Below are 16,258 nucleotides of genomic sequence, written 5' to 3'. Positions count from 1 at the left end.
ATCCATATCCATCCATCTATATCCATCCATCTATATCCATATCCATCCATCTATATCCATATCCATCCATCTATATCCATCCATCCATCTATATCCATCCATCCATCTATATCCATCCATCCATCTATATCCATATCCATCCATCCATCTATATCCATATCCATCCATCTATATCCATCCATCTATATCCATATCCATCCATCCATCTATATCCATATCCATCCATCTATATCCATATCCATCCATCTATATCCATATCCATCCATCTATATCCATATCCATCCATCTATATCCATATCCATCCATCTATATCCATATCCATCCATCTATATCCATATCCATCCATCTATATCCATATCCATCCATCTATATCCATATCCATCCATCTATATCCATATCCATCCATCTATATCCATATCCATCCATCTATATCCATATCCATCCATCTATATCCATCCATCCATCTATCCATCTATATCCATATCCATCCATCTATATCCATATCCATCCATCCATCTATATCCATATCCATCCATCCATCTATATCCATATCCATCCATCCATCTATATCCATATCCATCCATCTATATCCATATCCATCCATCTATATCCATATCCATCCATCTATATCCATATCCATCCATCTATATCCATATCCATCCATCTATATCCATATCCATCCATCTATATCCATATCCATCCATCTATATCCATATCCATCCATCTATATCCATATCCATCCATCTATATCCATATCCATCCATCTATATCCATCCATCTATATCCATATCCATCCATCTATATCCATCCATCCATCTATATCCATCCATCCATCTATATCCATCCATCCATCTATATCCATCCATATCTATCTATATCTATATATCTATCATCTATCTATCTCTTATCTATCTACCTATCAATCAGTCTGGCCACCGGATACAGATCTTGTTCTCCTTTTCCCGCCTCCCCCAATTCCAAAATTAAACACAGACGCCATTTCGCAACACATAAAAATTACACTAATAAAAAAAAATGGATGAAACTCTGAATCAAGAAGCACAAGTAACACTCCAGCAGTAGATTTACTTCCTCCAGGACTCCATACAATGTAACACAGGACGATGGAGGAGAAACTTACCGCATAGGCGCAGCTCTTTATAATTTGGGACTTTTCTCTTAAGTTCCAAAAAACATCTTTGTGAGATGATGTTTGGAACATTTCTGAAAGACAAAAAAAAAGTTATAAAACGCGTCATTTATAAGAAAGACAACAACATGGAAGCTCTAGGAGGATCATCATGACGGCCGGCGTGACATGGGATGAAGACGGAGGCTTTTATCCTCGCCCTAACGAGTCGCCGCTGCTAACGAGGGCCCCCCAGATAAATACTGGACATCGGAATGTTAAAGGGGTCGTCCAGCTTCAGCTAATAATTGAGATTGTGTAATAAAAAGTGATACAATTTTCCAATGTACTTTCTGTATCAATTCCTTGATATGTCTTCATGTATAACTTCGGTGCATAGTTGCGTGCCCTCATCCGCGATGCCTGCGCATGCGCAGCGGCTTGGGCTTCAGAGCGCATGCGCAGACGACGGCCAGCATCGCGGACGAGGCCGCGCAGCTATGAGGAGCTGTGCGACGCTTATCTGGTAGGTGGATCAAAGAGGCTACTGAAGCCGTGCCGTGTATCCTCAACTCCGGCTACTCCACGCCCCCTGTACACGCCCCTCTTTACAAAATTTACATATTAGCGAAATAAAAGTTATCAAAATATTGTGGGGACGTGAGGATTAGCCCTTTAAAGGGCTCTCCTCACGTCCTATAGATGCACCTACCACACGATCTACCTTTATAGGGCAACTCAGATGGTCTCTATCAGGACCCCAGGGCTGTCCCGCAGGCAGCTCTGTATCCAAAAAAATAAAAATGCTAAGCCGAAGACGGGGATGAAAAAAATTTGTTTTTTTTACCACTCTTTACTGGTATTCTACATGAAGGATGGTTTTAGGATTTACCACACCTCCCTTGATGTACAATTTTTTAAAAAAAATTTACTGCATGTTTTACACTGATGCATATCGGGGGTTAAAATGCTCATTATAACCCTAAATAAATTCTTTGTGGGGTGCCCTTTCTTGAAATGGGGTCACTTTTCGGGGGTTTCTATTGTACCCCAATACCAGTCTCCAAAAGGAAAATTTTGCTCCTTCCCTTCTCAGCCCTGCTGTGCCCCCAAGCCTGTAGACTATTGGCACATGTAAGGTATTGCCGTCCTGGGGACAACTTGCAGAAATCATTTTTGGGGTGTTAGTCCCCGGTGGCATAATTTGGGCAAAATACATCAAGCATTAAAATGGCACTTTTGATTTTAAAAAAAAAATGCAGTTTTTACTTTTGCACAATTTACTTTGTATTAGATTTTGGCCAGCATGTTGGGGGTTAAAATGTTCACTACAGTCCTAGGCAAATTTATTGAGGGGTGTAATTTCCAAAATGGAGACATCTTTGGGGGGGTTTTCTATGGTACTGTTACTTCAGGGGAATGTTGCGTACACTGTAGCACCACAAAAACATTTTGTAACCAATTAGGCACTAACTCTGTCCCGCACATCGCTGCGCGACCAAACAGCAGCTGACTTCCCACATGTCCAAACTGAATTGGCCACCAAAAATGTTGCATTTTTTTCAAATCTCTCAAAATTCGGAGACGTTGCTAATAAAAAAAAACTTCACATTTTTGGTGACCATCTTGGTGAAGGTCGCCGCTCCCCATGATGTCACTGGGGGGGGCGCTGCGATCTTGTGCACACACATAGCGTAGCCCGGAAAAGTTTTTTTTTTTAAAGTGCTTTTATTGTTCCTATTCTCACATTTGTTAAAACACAATCCAGCAGATCTTAACCGGTTAACGACCGGGCCCTTTCCCGTTTTTTCATTTCCATTTTTCACTCCCCACCTTCAAAAATCTATAACTTTTTTATTTTTACACGTAAAAAGCTGTGTGACGGCTCGTTTTTTGCGTAACAAATTGCACTTCATAGTGATGGTATTAAATATTCCATGCCATGTACTGGGAAGCGGGAAAAAAATTCCAAATGCAGTGAAAATGGTGAAAAAACGCATTTGTGTCGTATTCTTGTGGGCTTGGATCTTACGGCTTTCACTGAGCGCAATGACGCATCTAATTTATTCTTTGGGTCAGTACGATTACAGGGATACCAAATTTGTATAGGTTTTATAATGTTTTCATACATTTACAAAAATTAAAACCTCATGAACAAAATTTTTTTTTTTTTTTTTTGCCGTCTTCTTGTGCTTATAACTTTTCCATACTTCGTTGTATGGAGTTGTGGGTGGTGCCATCTTTTGCGACTTTTGATGATGTTTTCAATCATATTATTTTTAGGACTGTATGACCTTTTGATCACTTTTTATAGAATTTTTAATTTTTTTTTAAATGGCAAAAAAGTGCCAGTTTTGACTTTGGACGCGATTTTCCATTACGGGGTTAAACGCAGTGAAAAACCGTTATTATATTTTGATAGATCGGGCATTTTCGGACGCGGCGATACCGGATGTGTTTATGATTTTTACTGTTTATTTATATCAGTTCTAGGGAAAGGGGGGTGATTTGAATTTTTAGTTTTTTATATTATAATTTTTTTTTTTTTTTTTTTAACTTTTTTTTAATTTTTATTTTTACTATTTTTCAGACTCCCTAGGGTACTTTAACCCTAGGTTGTCTGATCGATCCTACCATATACTGCCATACTACAGTATGGCAGTATATGGGGATTTTACTCCTCATACATTACAATGTGCTGATAGCACATTGTAATGAATGGGTTAACCCGAAGTAGCTTCGGGTCTTCGTGAGGCCCGATGCTGTCATGGCAACGGATCGCCGCTCCCCGTGACGTCATCAGAAAGATGGCGGCGCCCATGCGTTCTGCAAGAAAACACCCGCGATCGGTGCCAGCACCGATCGCGGGTGTTACCGGTAAGCCTTTGCTGCAATATGCAGCAAAGACTTACCGGCTATGGAGAGGGCTCGGCCCGTGAGCCCTCTCCATGCATCGGAACGCGACCGCCGTCGTGAATACACAGCGGGCGGTCGCGAACCGGTTAAAAAGGGTTTTTCCACAAACTAAAGTTAGGCCCTATCCACGGGTTAGGGCCTAACTTGCTGATCAGTGGGGGGTCTCAGTCCCGAGACACCCCCCCCACACAGATTGCGAAAACCGCTCCTCAGTCTAATGGAGCAGACGGGCGCGCATTATTTATTATTCCATACCATGGGAAGCTGGAAAAAAAAATTCACTTTTTATTTCGATGTAAAATGGTGTAAAAGTCGCGTTTCGCACATTTGGGGCGCTATTTTCCGTTATGAGGGGGGTCATCGCCGGTTATTACCGGTATTTTGATAGATGGGGGCATTTTGAGATGCGGCGATACCTAATATGTCTGTGATTTTTACTGTTTTATTACGTTTTATATTAGGTTTTATATTAGGTTTTTTACTTTTTTCATTATCATTTTTTTACAACCTTTTTTGAAACTTTCTTTTTACTATTTTTTTTTTTTATTTTTTAGACCCTGTAGGGCACATTTAACCCTAGATGGTCTGTTCGTTCCTACAATATACTGCATTACTACTGTATCGCAGTATATGGCATTTCTGCACACTATACATTACAATGAGCCACCAATCACCTTCCTCCTTTACTCATGTTCGGCCAATCACTGACCTCTCCTAAAACGCACCTTTTGTTTTAAAAATTAGAATTCAATCGCGTCATTTCCCCCAGCCAATAAGCGCGGTGCCTACTCTCCACCTGGAATATCAAAAAACACTCCCATTGGAGGGAGTTGAAGTTGCGTCATCATACACGCCTCCAAAATCGACCAATGAGAGAGCTCCCTCGATCCTTTTCCACCAATCAGCGGAACGCTGACTCCTTAGGGGCAGTACCTCTGATTGGTGGATAGAGATCAACAAGGTCAGAAGGTATGTAAATAAGGGCAGGTTTTTTGGCTAGTCAAGCCTTACAGGGGTCATCACTAGCCAACGCATTGTCAGGATTCGAACCTGTGCTCTGGCGCCTGGTTCTCTGTCTCCTTGTATGCTGAGCCACTCAGCTAGTTGAATAGTTGTCTGCTGGACTATGGTGCTGAACCTACTTGCAAAACCCGACACCTGCTTCTCCTGATTAGTACCGCCCTGAGTTTACCTTGATTGGTCTGCCTATATATATGTGCCTCTGACACTTCCTGCTTGTGTTAGTATTGTGTTCAGTTTTCTGAGTACAGCCTGTACACCCAGGAGACCTCCTTGCTGGAGATCATCTTCTAGTTCCTCGGAACATTACCTTTGCTGACTGCAAGTTATCTATACTGCACCTTCAGCTCCTGAGATATACTGGATTATTACTCTGGCCTCTGCACTCCTGCTCAAGACTGCTACTGCAGCCCCCTGTGGGCTATCTGTGTATTGCCTCCAGCCTCCTCTGCCTTACCTGACTACTGGACTCCTGCTCCCGTCCCACTAGTATTGTGACACGCATCCATGAGTTTTTAAGATCTGCTGCATTGTGGCTGAGTGGTTAGCACTTCTGCCTTGCAGCGCTGGGGTCCTGGGTTCAAATCCCACCCAGGTCAACATCTGCAAAGAGTTTGTATGTTCTCTCCGTGTTTGTGTGGGTTTCCTCAGGGTCCTCCGGTTTCCTCCAACACTCCAAAACATACTGGTAGGTTGTGTAGATTGTGAGCCCCATGGGGACAGGGACAGATTTGTCATGCTTTGTGCAGCGCTACCTAATCTGTGTGCGCTATATAAATAAAGAATTATTATTATTGTGTTTTAACAAATGTGAGAACAATAAAAGCAGTTTTTTTTTACTTTTCCGGGCTACACTATGTGTGTGCGTTACTTCCTAGATACCTGGGTGTGAATGAGGCCCTAGAGCCCCGTGCCCTGCGTTCTGCAGCCTATTCCTCCAGGAAATCTTGGTGTCCTCCAGGAAATATACAAATAACCCCAAAAAGAGCCGATGCCGATTATGTGGAGCTTCAGTCCTCTCTTATACATTTCTTCTGATTCATGACACATGCAATGATCTTTACCCGAGATGCAGAGACAGCGCCGTCCAATCAACATCTCCGAACTCCTCCAACTTATTATCATAAAACCTGTGAAGCAAACAACAGGAGAATGATGAGTTCAGAGGTCATAACCTCAGGACAACACTTGTCTCTATGCAAGATACATACAACATATCATGTCCTCACCAGAGCCAACATACCAATTAATTAATTTTATATCGAACCAATATCGAAGTGGTAGAACAGAGGGCAGCTTGTAGCGATTCATCCGCTTATAAATCAGTGAGAACCTGAAAGAGAGAAACAATGATTTCATAGGAGAAAGAGTTATATCCCTGTACATAGGGGCAGTATTATAGTAGTTATATTCCTGTACATAGGGGGCAGTATTATAGTAGTTATATTCCTGTACATAGGGGGCAGTATTATAGTAGTTATATCCCTGTACATAGGGGGCAGTATTATAGTAGTTATATTCCTGTACATAGGAGACAGTATTATAGTAGTTGTATTCCTGTACATAGGGGGCAGTATTATAGTAGTTATATTCCTGTACATAGGAGACAGTATTATAGTAGTTATATTCCTGTACATAGGGGGCAGTATTATAGTAGTTATATTCTTGTACATAGGGGGCAGTATTATAGTAGTTATATCCCTGTACATAGGGGGCAGTATTATAGTAGTTATATTCTTGTACATAGGGGGCAGTATTATAGTAGTTATATTCCTGTACATAGGGGGCAGTATTATAGTAGTTATATTCCTGTACATAGGGGGCAGTATTATAGTAGTTATATCCCTGTACATAGGGGGCAGTATTATAGTAGTTGTATTCCTGTACATAGGGGGCAGTATTATAGTAGTTATATTCCTGTACATAGGAGACAGTATTATAGTAGTTATATTCCTGTACATAGGGGGCAGTATTATAGTAGTTATATTCCTGTACATAGGGGGCAGTATTATAGTAGTTATATTCCTGTACATAGGGGGCAGTATTATAGTAGTTATATTCTTGTACATAGGGGGCAGTATTATAGTAGTTATATCCCTGTACATAGGGGGCAGTATTATAGTAGTTATATTCTTGTACATAGGGGGCAGTATTATAGTAGTTATATTCTTGTACATAGGGGCAGTATTATAGTAGTTATATTCTTGTACATAGGGGCAGTATTATAGTAGTTATATTCCTGTACATAGGGGGCAGTATTATAGTAGTTATATTCCTGTACATAGGGAGCAGTATTATAGTAGTTATATTCCTGTACATAGGGGCAGTATTATAGTAGTTATATTCTTGTACATGGGGGACAGTATTATAGTAGTTATATTCCTGTACATAGGAGGTAGTATTATAGTAGTTATATTCTTGTACATAGGGGGCAGTGTTGTAGTAGTTATATTCCTGTACATAGGGGGCAGTGTTATAGTAGTTATATTCCTGTACATAGGGGGCAGTATTATAGTAGTTATATTCTTGTACATAGGGGGCAGTATTATAGTAGTTATATTCCTGTACATAGGGGGCAGTATTATAGTAGTTATATTCTTGTACATAGGGGGCAGTATTATAGTAGTTATATCCCTGTACATAGGGGGCAGTATTATAGTAGTTATATTCCTGTACATAGGGGGCGGTATTATAGTAGTTATATCCCTGTACATAGGGGGCAGTATTATAGTAGTTATATTCTTGTACATAGGGGGCAGTATTATAGTAGTTATATTCCTGTACATAGGGGGCAGTATTATAGTAGTAATATCCCTGTACATAGGGGGCAGTATTATAGTAGTTGTATTCCTGTACATAGGGGGCAGTATTATAGTAGTTATATTCCTGTACATAGGGGGCAGTATTATAGTAGTTATATTCCTGTACATAGGGGGCAGTATTATAGTAGCTATATCCCTGTACATAGGGGGCAGTATTATAGTAGTTATATCCCTGTACATAGGGGGTAGTATTATAGTAGTTATATTCTTGTACATAGGGGCAGTATTATAGTAGTTATATTCTTGTACATAGGGGGCAGTATTATAGTAGTTATAGTCCTGTATATAGGGGGCAGTATTATAGTAGTTATATTCCTGTACATAGGGGGCAGTATTATACTAGTTATATTCCTGTACATAGGGGGCAGTATTATAGTAGTTATATTCCTGTACATAGGGGGCAGTATTATAGTAGCTATATCCCTGTACATAGGGGGCAGTATTATAGTAGTTATATCCCTGTACATAGGGGGCAGTATTATAGTAGTTATATTCCTGTACATAGGGGGCAGTATTATAGTAGTTATATTCCTGTACATAGGGGGCAGTATTATAGTAGTTATATTCCTGTACATAGGGAGCAGTATTATAGTAGTTATATTCCTGTACATAGGAGGCAGTGTTATAGTAGTTATATTCTTGTACATAGGGGGCAGTATTATAGTAGTTATATTCTTGTACATAGGGGGCAGTATTATAGTAGTTATATTCTTGTACATAGGGGGCAGTATTATAGTAGTTATATTCCTGTACATAGGGGGCAGTATTATAGTAGTTATATTCCTGTACATAGGGGGCAGTATTATAGTAGTTATATTCTTGTACATAGGGGGCAGTATTATAGTAGTTATAGTCTTGTACATAGGGGGCAGTATTATAGCAGTTATATTCCTGTACATAGGGGGCAGTATTATAGTAGCTATATTCTTGTACATAGGGGGCAGTATTATAGTAGTTATATTCTTGTACATAGGGGGCCAGTATTATAGTAGTTATATCCCTGTACATAGGGGGCAGTATTATAGTAGTTATATCCCTGTACATAGGGGGCAGTATTATAGTAGTTATATTCTTGTACATGGGGGGCAGTATTATAGTAGTTATATTCTTGTACATAGGGGGCAGTATTATAGTAGATATATTCCTGTACATAGGGGGCAATTTTTATTAGTAAAAACAAACAAAAATTTACAATACATTCTTGTCAGAATGAAAAATAAAACAATTATTTAACAAAGATTAAACACATCAGCAAAATAATGAATTTAGAGTAACTTCAAATTAAAAAGTCCATCACTGGTAATAAGGGAAAAAAAAGAAATAAACAGAATTCCATGACATATAATCCATCAGTGTAGATTTATGTTCCTCCATAACTGAACATTCTCACTCTTTTTCCTGAACTCTAATGATCGGATCCACCTCAGCTCTGATAGTATCTGTGTGACTGCGGTCATGGGCTGGAAGGACTCATTATGTACGGACACTCTGGTCCTGGTGTGCCAGTGGTAGTACTTGGTTACTGTGATGATCAGGTACATGGTCCCCCTGTCGATGCCGGCTACCTGTGGTGTCACCCCATAGATTACATCAGGGTAGGTCAGAGACTGCAGTCTTGGTATCCTAAGCCTGCGGGACACCTCCCGCCATATCCGCCTCCCTCCCTGGCACTCGGTTATGAAGTGCTGCATCGTCTCCTCCTGCTGACAACCCAAGGGGCACATACGGTCTGAGACACTTAAAAACTTTAAATTGCCCCTAACAAAAAGCTTCCCGTGCAGTGATAGCCAAGCAATGTCGAATAGTTTTGCAGGGAGCCTAGGACTATTGAGGAGCGTCAGACTTTTCTGCAATGTGGCCGTTGTGCAGTCCCTCAGAGCTGGCTGTAAAGTATAAAAGGTCCTACAGACACTCATATAAAGGTCCTTCCTGGTCTTACTCTCCAGATAGGTCTTATTTATTCTCCACTTTTTCAAACACCTGAGACCATACTCCAGATACTGGGGGAGGAGGCCAGGAGTCCATCGGCCCCTCTTGAGACTGCCGCCTCGCACCCAAGACTCTGCAAAAGGCAATATCCAGTCCCTGACACTACTTACCCACATGAGACCATTATTTGAGTCCAGGCAACCAAAATTTACTTTCAGAAACATGGAGTCAAAAAAGACCCTTGGATTTAACATATCCAGCCCACCCTCTCTCCTCTGCAGGTAGGTGATCCCTCTTTTGACTGGGTTCAACCTGTTGCCCCATAAAAGCTGGAAGAACAGGCTAAAGAGCCTAGCGGAGGAAGATTCTGGCAAAGGAAAGACGACAGAGACGTAGAGGAAGACAGGGACCAGGTAAGTCTTCAGCAGAGTAACCCTTTCTCTATAGGTCAGCCTCCAGTTCTTCCATCGCTGAACCTTTGCATTTCCGGTTTCCAACTTCTCCTCCCAATTTAGTTTGGCATTATCTTCCCTCCCAAATTTCACCCCAAGGATCTTAATATGGGTGGAGGCCTTGGCGAACTGTGGCAGATCAAAGCCAGGAGCAGTATCCAATGTCCAGAAAGCCTGACTCTTCTCTAGGTTGACCAGAGACCCGGAGGCCTCTGAGTAACTTCTGATGGCTGCAGATAACATCTCCACCTCACGAGGTTCAGATATCACCACAGTCACATCATCCGCGTAGGCAACAACATCCAGGGGCAAGCAATGGGGGACCGGCACCCCCTGAAAATCACACCGCTGCAGTGATCTCAGAAACAAGTCTATGGCAAACACATACAGCAGTGGACTCAGGGGGCAGCCTTGTCGCACCCCTGCCTCTACTCCGAAAGTGTCCCCCTGCCAACCATTGATCAGAGGAAAGCTCTTCGCCTCTCTATACAAAGTTCTCAGCCAATCTATAAATTGTCCCGGAATACCGTACTTTGACAAAGTGGCCCATAGATAATCGTGATCAACCCTGTCAAAGGCTTTAGCCTGGTCCAGACCTACAACATATCTCCCACACCTCAGAGCTTTACATCTCTCAAACATCTCCCTTATCGAGAGGACTGCTCCAGAGATGTTCCGCCCTCTTACTGTGCCGTACTGAGAGCCTGCCAACAGTGCCGGGGACAAACAGACTAATCTACAGAATAGAATTTTTGCCAAAATCTTCCGGTCAACATTCAAGAGGGCGATCGGCCTCCAGTTCTTGATGTCACTAGGCTCTTTCCCTTTGGATAGCAGGATTAACGATGAGACCCTCATGGATGGAGGCATCAGGTGATTTTCTAGACAATTGGTAAACACATCCACAAGGATTGGGGCTAAGAGGTCTTTAAACTTTTTATAAAATTCTGCTGTTATCCCATCAGGACCTGGTGCCTTCTTCAGATTTAACTTATCAATGGCCTCTTTAACCTCCTCCTCTGTTATTCCTGCTGTCAAAGGAGAGAAATCCAAATCTCTAGTGTCAGGGCCTGGAGTTGCCTCCAAGAATTGAGCCATTTTGTCTTTATCCAAAACCTTCTTCTGAAATAACTCAGCATAGTAGGATCTCACAACCCCCAGGATACCCTCCCGAGATTCCTGTAAAATTCCCTGGGAGTCAGTGAGACCTGTGATCGATTTCTTGGCCACACGTTCCCGGCAATTTTCATACGGATCAGGAACGCCCAATTTTCCGTAATCTCTCTCGATCACCAGGGACGTGTAGCGGCTGTACTGATACTGCTTTATTTCAGATTTCAGTCGGTCAATCTTTTGTTTGTCCCCCCCTCCCGCCGAATACAGTGACTCCAATTCTTTCCGCAGCTTGAGATACTGGCTGTACTTACTCTTCCCCTTCTTTACTGACAGTCTCTTTAAGAGGGACCTGATCTCCTCCTTGACGTTCTCCCACCAGTCAGATATGTTTTCATAGAAGTCTACTCTCTGGAGCTGGTCCTGAAAAAGGGAGTGGATACAATTCTGGACATATACATCATCCAGGATGCTGGAATTAAGCCTCCATAACCCCCGACCAATATCCGAGCGGTTACAGGCTCCCATACAAAACAATAAGACAAGATGGTCAGAATATGGGACGACTCTCTCGCTCATCCCACTAACAGTCTCTGAGGGACTCACAAAAGCCATATCTATCCTACTGCTCCTGTCAGCACATGTGTAGGTGTACCTGGGTTTCCTGCCACCCAGGGTAAACACATCACATAGATGGGCCTGTGATACGATGTTCTGTAGGACTTTGGAGTCTCTGACCACTGCTCTGCCCGAGGACCTGTCACCCGATGTCATGGTAACATTAAAGTCACCCGCCATTATTACAGGGATTGAGGTAAATAGATATTGTTTCACCTCATTGAACAGCTGGATTCTCTCTGTCACTGTCTGTGGGCCATAGATGTTGATCAGCCGGAGCCGCCTACCATGGATGGTCACTTCCAGCACCAGGCACCTCCCCATAGCGACCTCCGTCAGCCTGTGCACCGTCACGTCTGTGGTGTTAAACAGTATGGCGACCCCGGCGTACGGCTCCACAGCCAGTGACCAGTAAGAAGGACCAGACCGCCACTCACGCTCAGCCTCACGGAGATGCCCTAAGGTGGTCAGACGGGTCTCCTGCAGGAAGATGACATCAGCGTCCAGATATCTCAGGTGGTCATATACAGCGTGTCTGGTCCTTCTTACTTTAACACTGTTAACATTGCTAGAAGCAACTCTTAGAGAGAATCCAGCCATCATAAGGAAAAAGAAAAACAGAGCAGCGACCGCCATCATCATGAGTCAGAGTCAGATTCCCTCTGCCTACCACCAGTCTCCATGTCTGACAGGGGGTCTCCAGCTTCAGAAGAAGGGGGCTTCTTTTTTGTCGGAGGGTCTTCTGTATCCCCGTCACACTCATTATCAATGCGTTCTAACTCACGCTCAAAATCTCCATCTGACTCTGATAAGACATCAAATCTATTTGAAAGGACCATGACCCCGGCATCACCACTGGATATTTTCATGGTCTTAGACCCTGCACCATACTCTGTCTCAGGCTTACGTGAGGATTTGTCTTTTTTCTTTCTTTTGTTCTTTTTGGCCTCCTCATATTTGGTAGTAGATGTTATAGAGGCTGCTGCCTGAGGCTGGTCCTGAGTGACAACCTCCATATTCTCCTGAATGTGGGCTACTCTCTGAGGTTCTGGCGCAGTATCACCTGACCCCTGCTGTACCTCCTGCCTAGTTAGTATTTGACCTGACATCAAGGCCTCCTCCTCTAAGGCGTCTGCCTCCTGTACTATCTCGTCATCAGAGAAATCCCTGGCGATGTTATGCCAGGCCTCCGGGCAGTCCTTGTGCGGGTGGCCCATCTCTCCACAGAGGTTACATCGGACCGTCTCACAGGTGGCACTGAGATGGCCGACCTCCCCGCACAGGTTACACTTAATCGCTGTGCATACTTTGGCCACGTGACCGATCTTACCGCACCTAAAGCACTTCCGTGGCTGCCCGGGATAGAAGCAGACGCCTTTCTCTCTCCCTATGAAGAAGCTGTTGGGGAGGTGCAGGGTGATGTTATTATACTGGCGCAACTTTACCAGCACCTTCCACCCTCCAGTCCAGATACCGTCGGCGTCTCTATTCTTGGTGAGGTCAGACACCAGGTCACAATGGCGCCTGAGCCACACTAGAATGTCCTGAGGGGGAACAGACTCGTTCCAGAAAATGATATTTACCACTACGGTACCTGGCCTGGAAATGGGGACAAACGTGAACTTACACCAGCCATCGGTGTCCACGAACCGGGGGAGTTTATCCCAGAACCTATCCAGACTAGACATGAGCTTAAAGCTGACATCATAGCCCTGTCTGTCTGGAAGGTTGATGACCGCAAGGATATCATCTGGCGTGAACCCCATCTGGCGGCACAGGAGATCCCGCACCACAAACCTCCTATCTGGGAGATCTTCCTTAGCGCCTCTGTTCTTAAAGCGCACCACATTCCTCCTCTTAAACGCCTGCCCGGTGTAATGTGTGCTAGAGGTGAAGGAGGGAGCACCGCGGCTCCAGGCATTTCTGGGAGGCTCTTGACGGGGTTCACTCTGGCTATTAGGGGGAGGGTCTGATCTAGGGGGATCTGACTTATTTGGGGGGCTTGATGTTAGAGGGGGGAAATCACATACATCATCCTGTACAACCCTCTGCGCCCCATCCACCTCTATGCTATTATTAGATGGTTGCATATCCCAGACAGACTGAGGGTCCCCTCCATCCCCCAACCCATCAGGTTCATCAGAATGTCCCCCACTGTCCCCAGTCTCGGTCACAGCAGCACAGATCTCCTGGGACAATGCATCAGTCTGACACACAGAGGAAAATGCTTTGTCTTGCTGCTGCGCAGTCACTGCTGGGACTTGTTGTACCACATCCTCATGCTCCTTCTCAGTGACTACTGCAGAGGTCTGCGGCTGATCCTGCGACTGTCCCTTTTGGAAGGAGAAGCTAGCGGGTTTCAGCACAGGTGTTGTAACACGGGGCGCATCTGGGATCTTGGGTCTGGGGTCACAGCTCTGCTTCTGTTGTGAGAAGCGCTCCCTATTCCGATATGTCTCAGCCAGGGGTCCCATCTTCTCCAGAACACAGTCCATGTCCCTCACCACCTGTGCCAGCTCTATGCTCAGTGAGTGCAGCTTGGTATCATACAGTCTCTTACTCTCTGGATGTGCAGTTTTCAGGTTATACATACAGTCTATCTGCATCTGCAGCATTTCCTTATGGTGGCTAAGCTCCCCCATCCTCCTTACCAGTCCTGGGATCTCCTCTGCTAGCCTCAGCTCAGGCGCTCGCACGGTTTCCTTCCCCTGCTGTGCTGGTCGGGGTGCTGCTCCAGGTGGTCTAGGAGCACCCGTCTCCTTTGCAGCTCCAGTCTTTCTGTCTGCAGTGGCAGAGCTTGAGGCCTGTTCACACTGTGCAGGGACACTCAGCGGCTTAGCTGTTGATCTTGTGCGGCCTGTAGCGGCCATGCTGGACACCACATCCTTCTGCAGTAAGTTCTCTTGCAGGGTTTGTCTCTCCAGGGACGTTCTTCTCTGTCTGGGTGCAGGAGTGGGGGGCTGTGCACCTGCTGCTCGTCCTGCACTCACCACCTGTGCTGCTCCATGCTGGCCGGGCCTGGGACTCACTTCCATCATTGCTTCACTCACTTTCTTTTCTTGTGTCTTCTTTACAACAACCATATTCTGTTGACTTTCTTCCTTACAAATGACTCTGGGATTTCCATCCCTTGTAGAAATTGTATGGGAGTTTTCTCCCGGTGTAGGCCTGGAAGCCTGGGCCTTGCTTAGGGAATCTCCCCACCCAGGGTGGCCCCGCCCTGGGCTCGCTCCAGACATCAGGAGACTCAGGAGCTCAGCTCTAACACAACCTCCCAGCAAGGGGGCAGTATTATAGTAGGTATATCCCTGTACATAGGGGGCAGTATTATAGTAGTTATATTCTTGTACATAGGGGGCAGTATTATAGTAGTTATATTCTTGTACATAGGGGGCAGTATTATAGTAGTTATATTCTTGTACATAGGGGGCAGTATTATAGTAGTTATATTCTTGTACATAGGGGCATTATTATAGTAGTTATGTTCCTCTACATAGGGGGCAGTATTATAGTAGTTATGTTCCTCTACATAGGGGGCAGTATTATAGTAGTTATATTCTTGTACATAGGGGGCAGTATTATAGTAGTTATATTCTTGTACATAGGGGCAGTATTATAGTAGTTATGTTCCTCTACATAGGGGGCAGTATTATAGTAGTTATATTCTTGTACATAGGGGGCAGTATTATAGTAGTTATATCCCTGTACATAGGGGGCAGTATTATAGTAGTTATATCCCTGTACATAGGGGGCAGTATTATAGTAGTTATATTCTTGTACATAGGGGGACAGTATTATAGTAGTTATATTCTTGTACATAGGGGGCGGTATTATAGTAGTTATATTCCTGTACATAGGGGGAGTATTATAGTAGTTATATTCCTGTACATAGGGGGCAGTATTATAGTAGTTATATTCTTGTACATAGGGGGCAGTATTATAGTAGTTATATTCTTGTACATAGGGGGCAGTATTATAGTAGTTATATTCTTGTACATAGGGGCAGTATTATAGTAGTTATGTTCCTCTACATAGGGGGCAGTATTATAGTAGTTATATTCTTGTACATAGGGGGCAGTATTATAGTAGTTATATTCTTGTACATAGGGGCAGTATTATAGTAGTTATGTTCCTCTACATAGGGGGCAGTATTATAGTAGTTATATTCTTGTACATAGGGGGCAGTATTATAGTAGTTATATCCCTGTACATAGGGGGCAGTATTATAGTAGTTATATCCCTGTACATAGGGGGCAGTA

The 16,258-nt window shown here is 43.6% G+C and overlaps 1 protein-coding gene across 2 annotated transcripts in view; it reads right to left on the bottom strand.

The window, feature by feature from the left end:
- Positions 1 to 16,258, bottom strand: part of TTF1 (transcription termination factor 1) — a 41,167-nt gene that overhangs the window by 14,320 nt on the left and 10,589 nt on the right. For both annotated transcript variants that reach the window (XM_072125552.1, XM_072125553.1), the window contains exons 7-9: positions 6,309 to 6,398; positions 6,130 to 6,195; positions 1,142 to 1,224 (exon numbers count right to left, since the gene is read on the bottom strand). In XM_072125552.1, the coding sequence (XP_071981653.1) occupies positions 1,142 to 1,224; positions 6,130 to 6,195; positions 6,309 to 6,398 (239 nt within the window). The remainder of the gene's footprint in view (positions 1 to 1,141; positions 1,225 to 6,129; positions 6,196 to 6,308; positions 6,399 to 16,258) is intronic.

The sequence above is a fragment of the Engystomops pustulosus genome, chromosome 9 (assembly GCF_040894005.1).
Source record: "Engystomops pustulosus chromosome 9, aEngPut4.maternal, whole genome shotgun sequence".
NCBI classification, from domain to species: domain Eukaryota; kingdom Metazoa; phylum Chordata; class Amphibia; order Anura; family Leptodactylidae; genus Engystomops; species Engystomops pustulosus.
The sequence above is the reverse complement of the archived record's forward strand: the minus strand, read 5'-3'. Positions and strand labels throughout refer to the sequence as shown.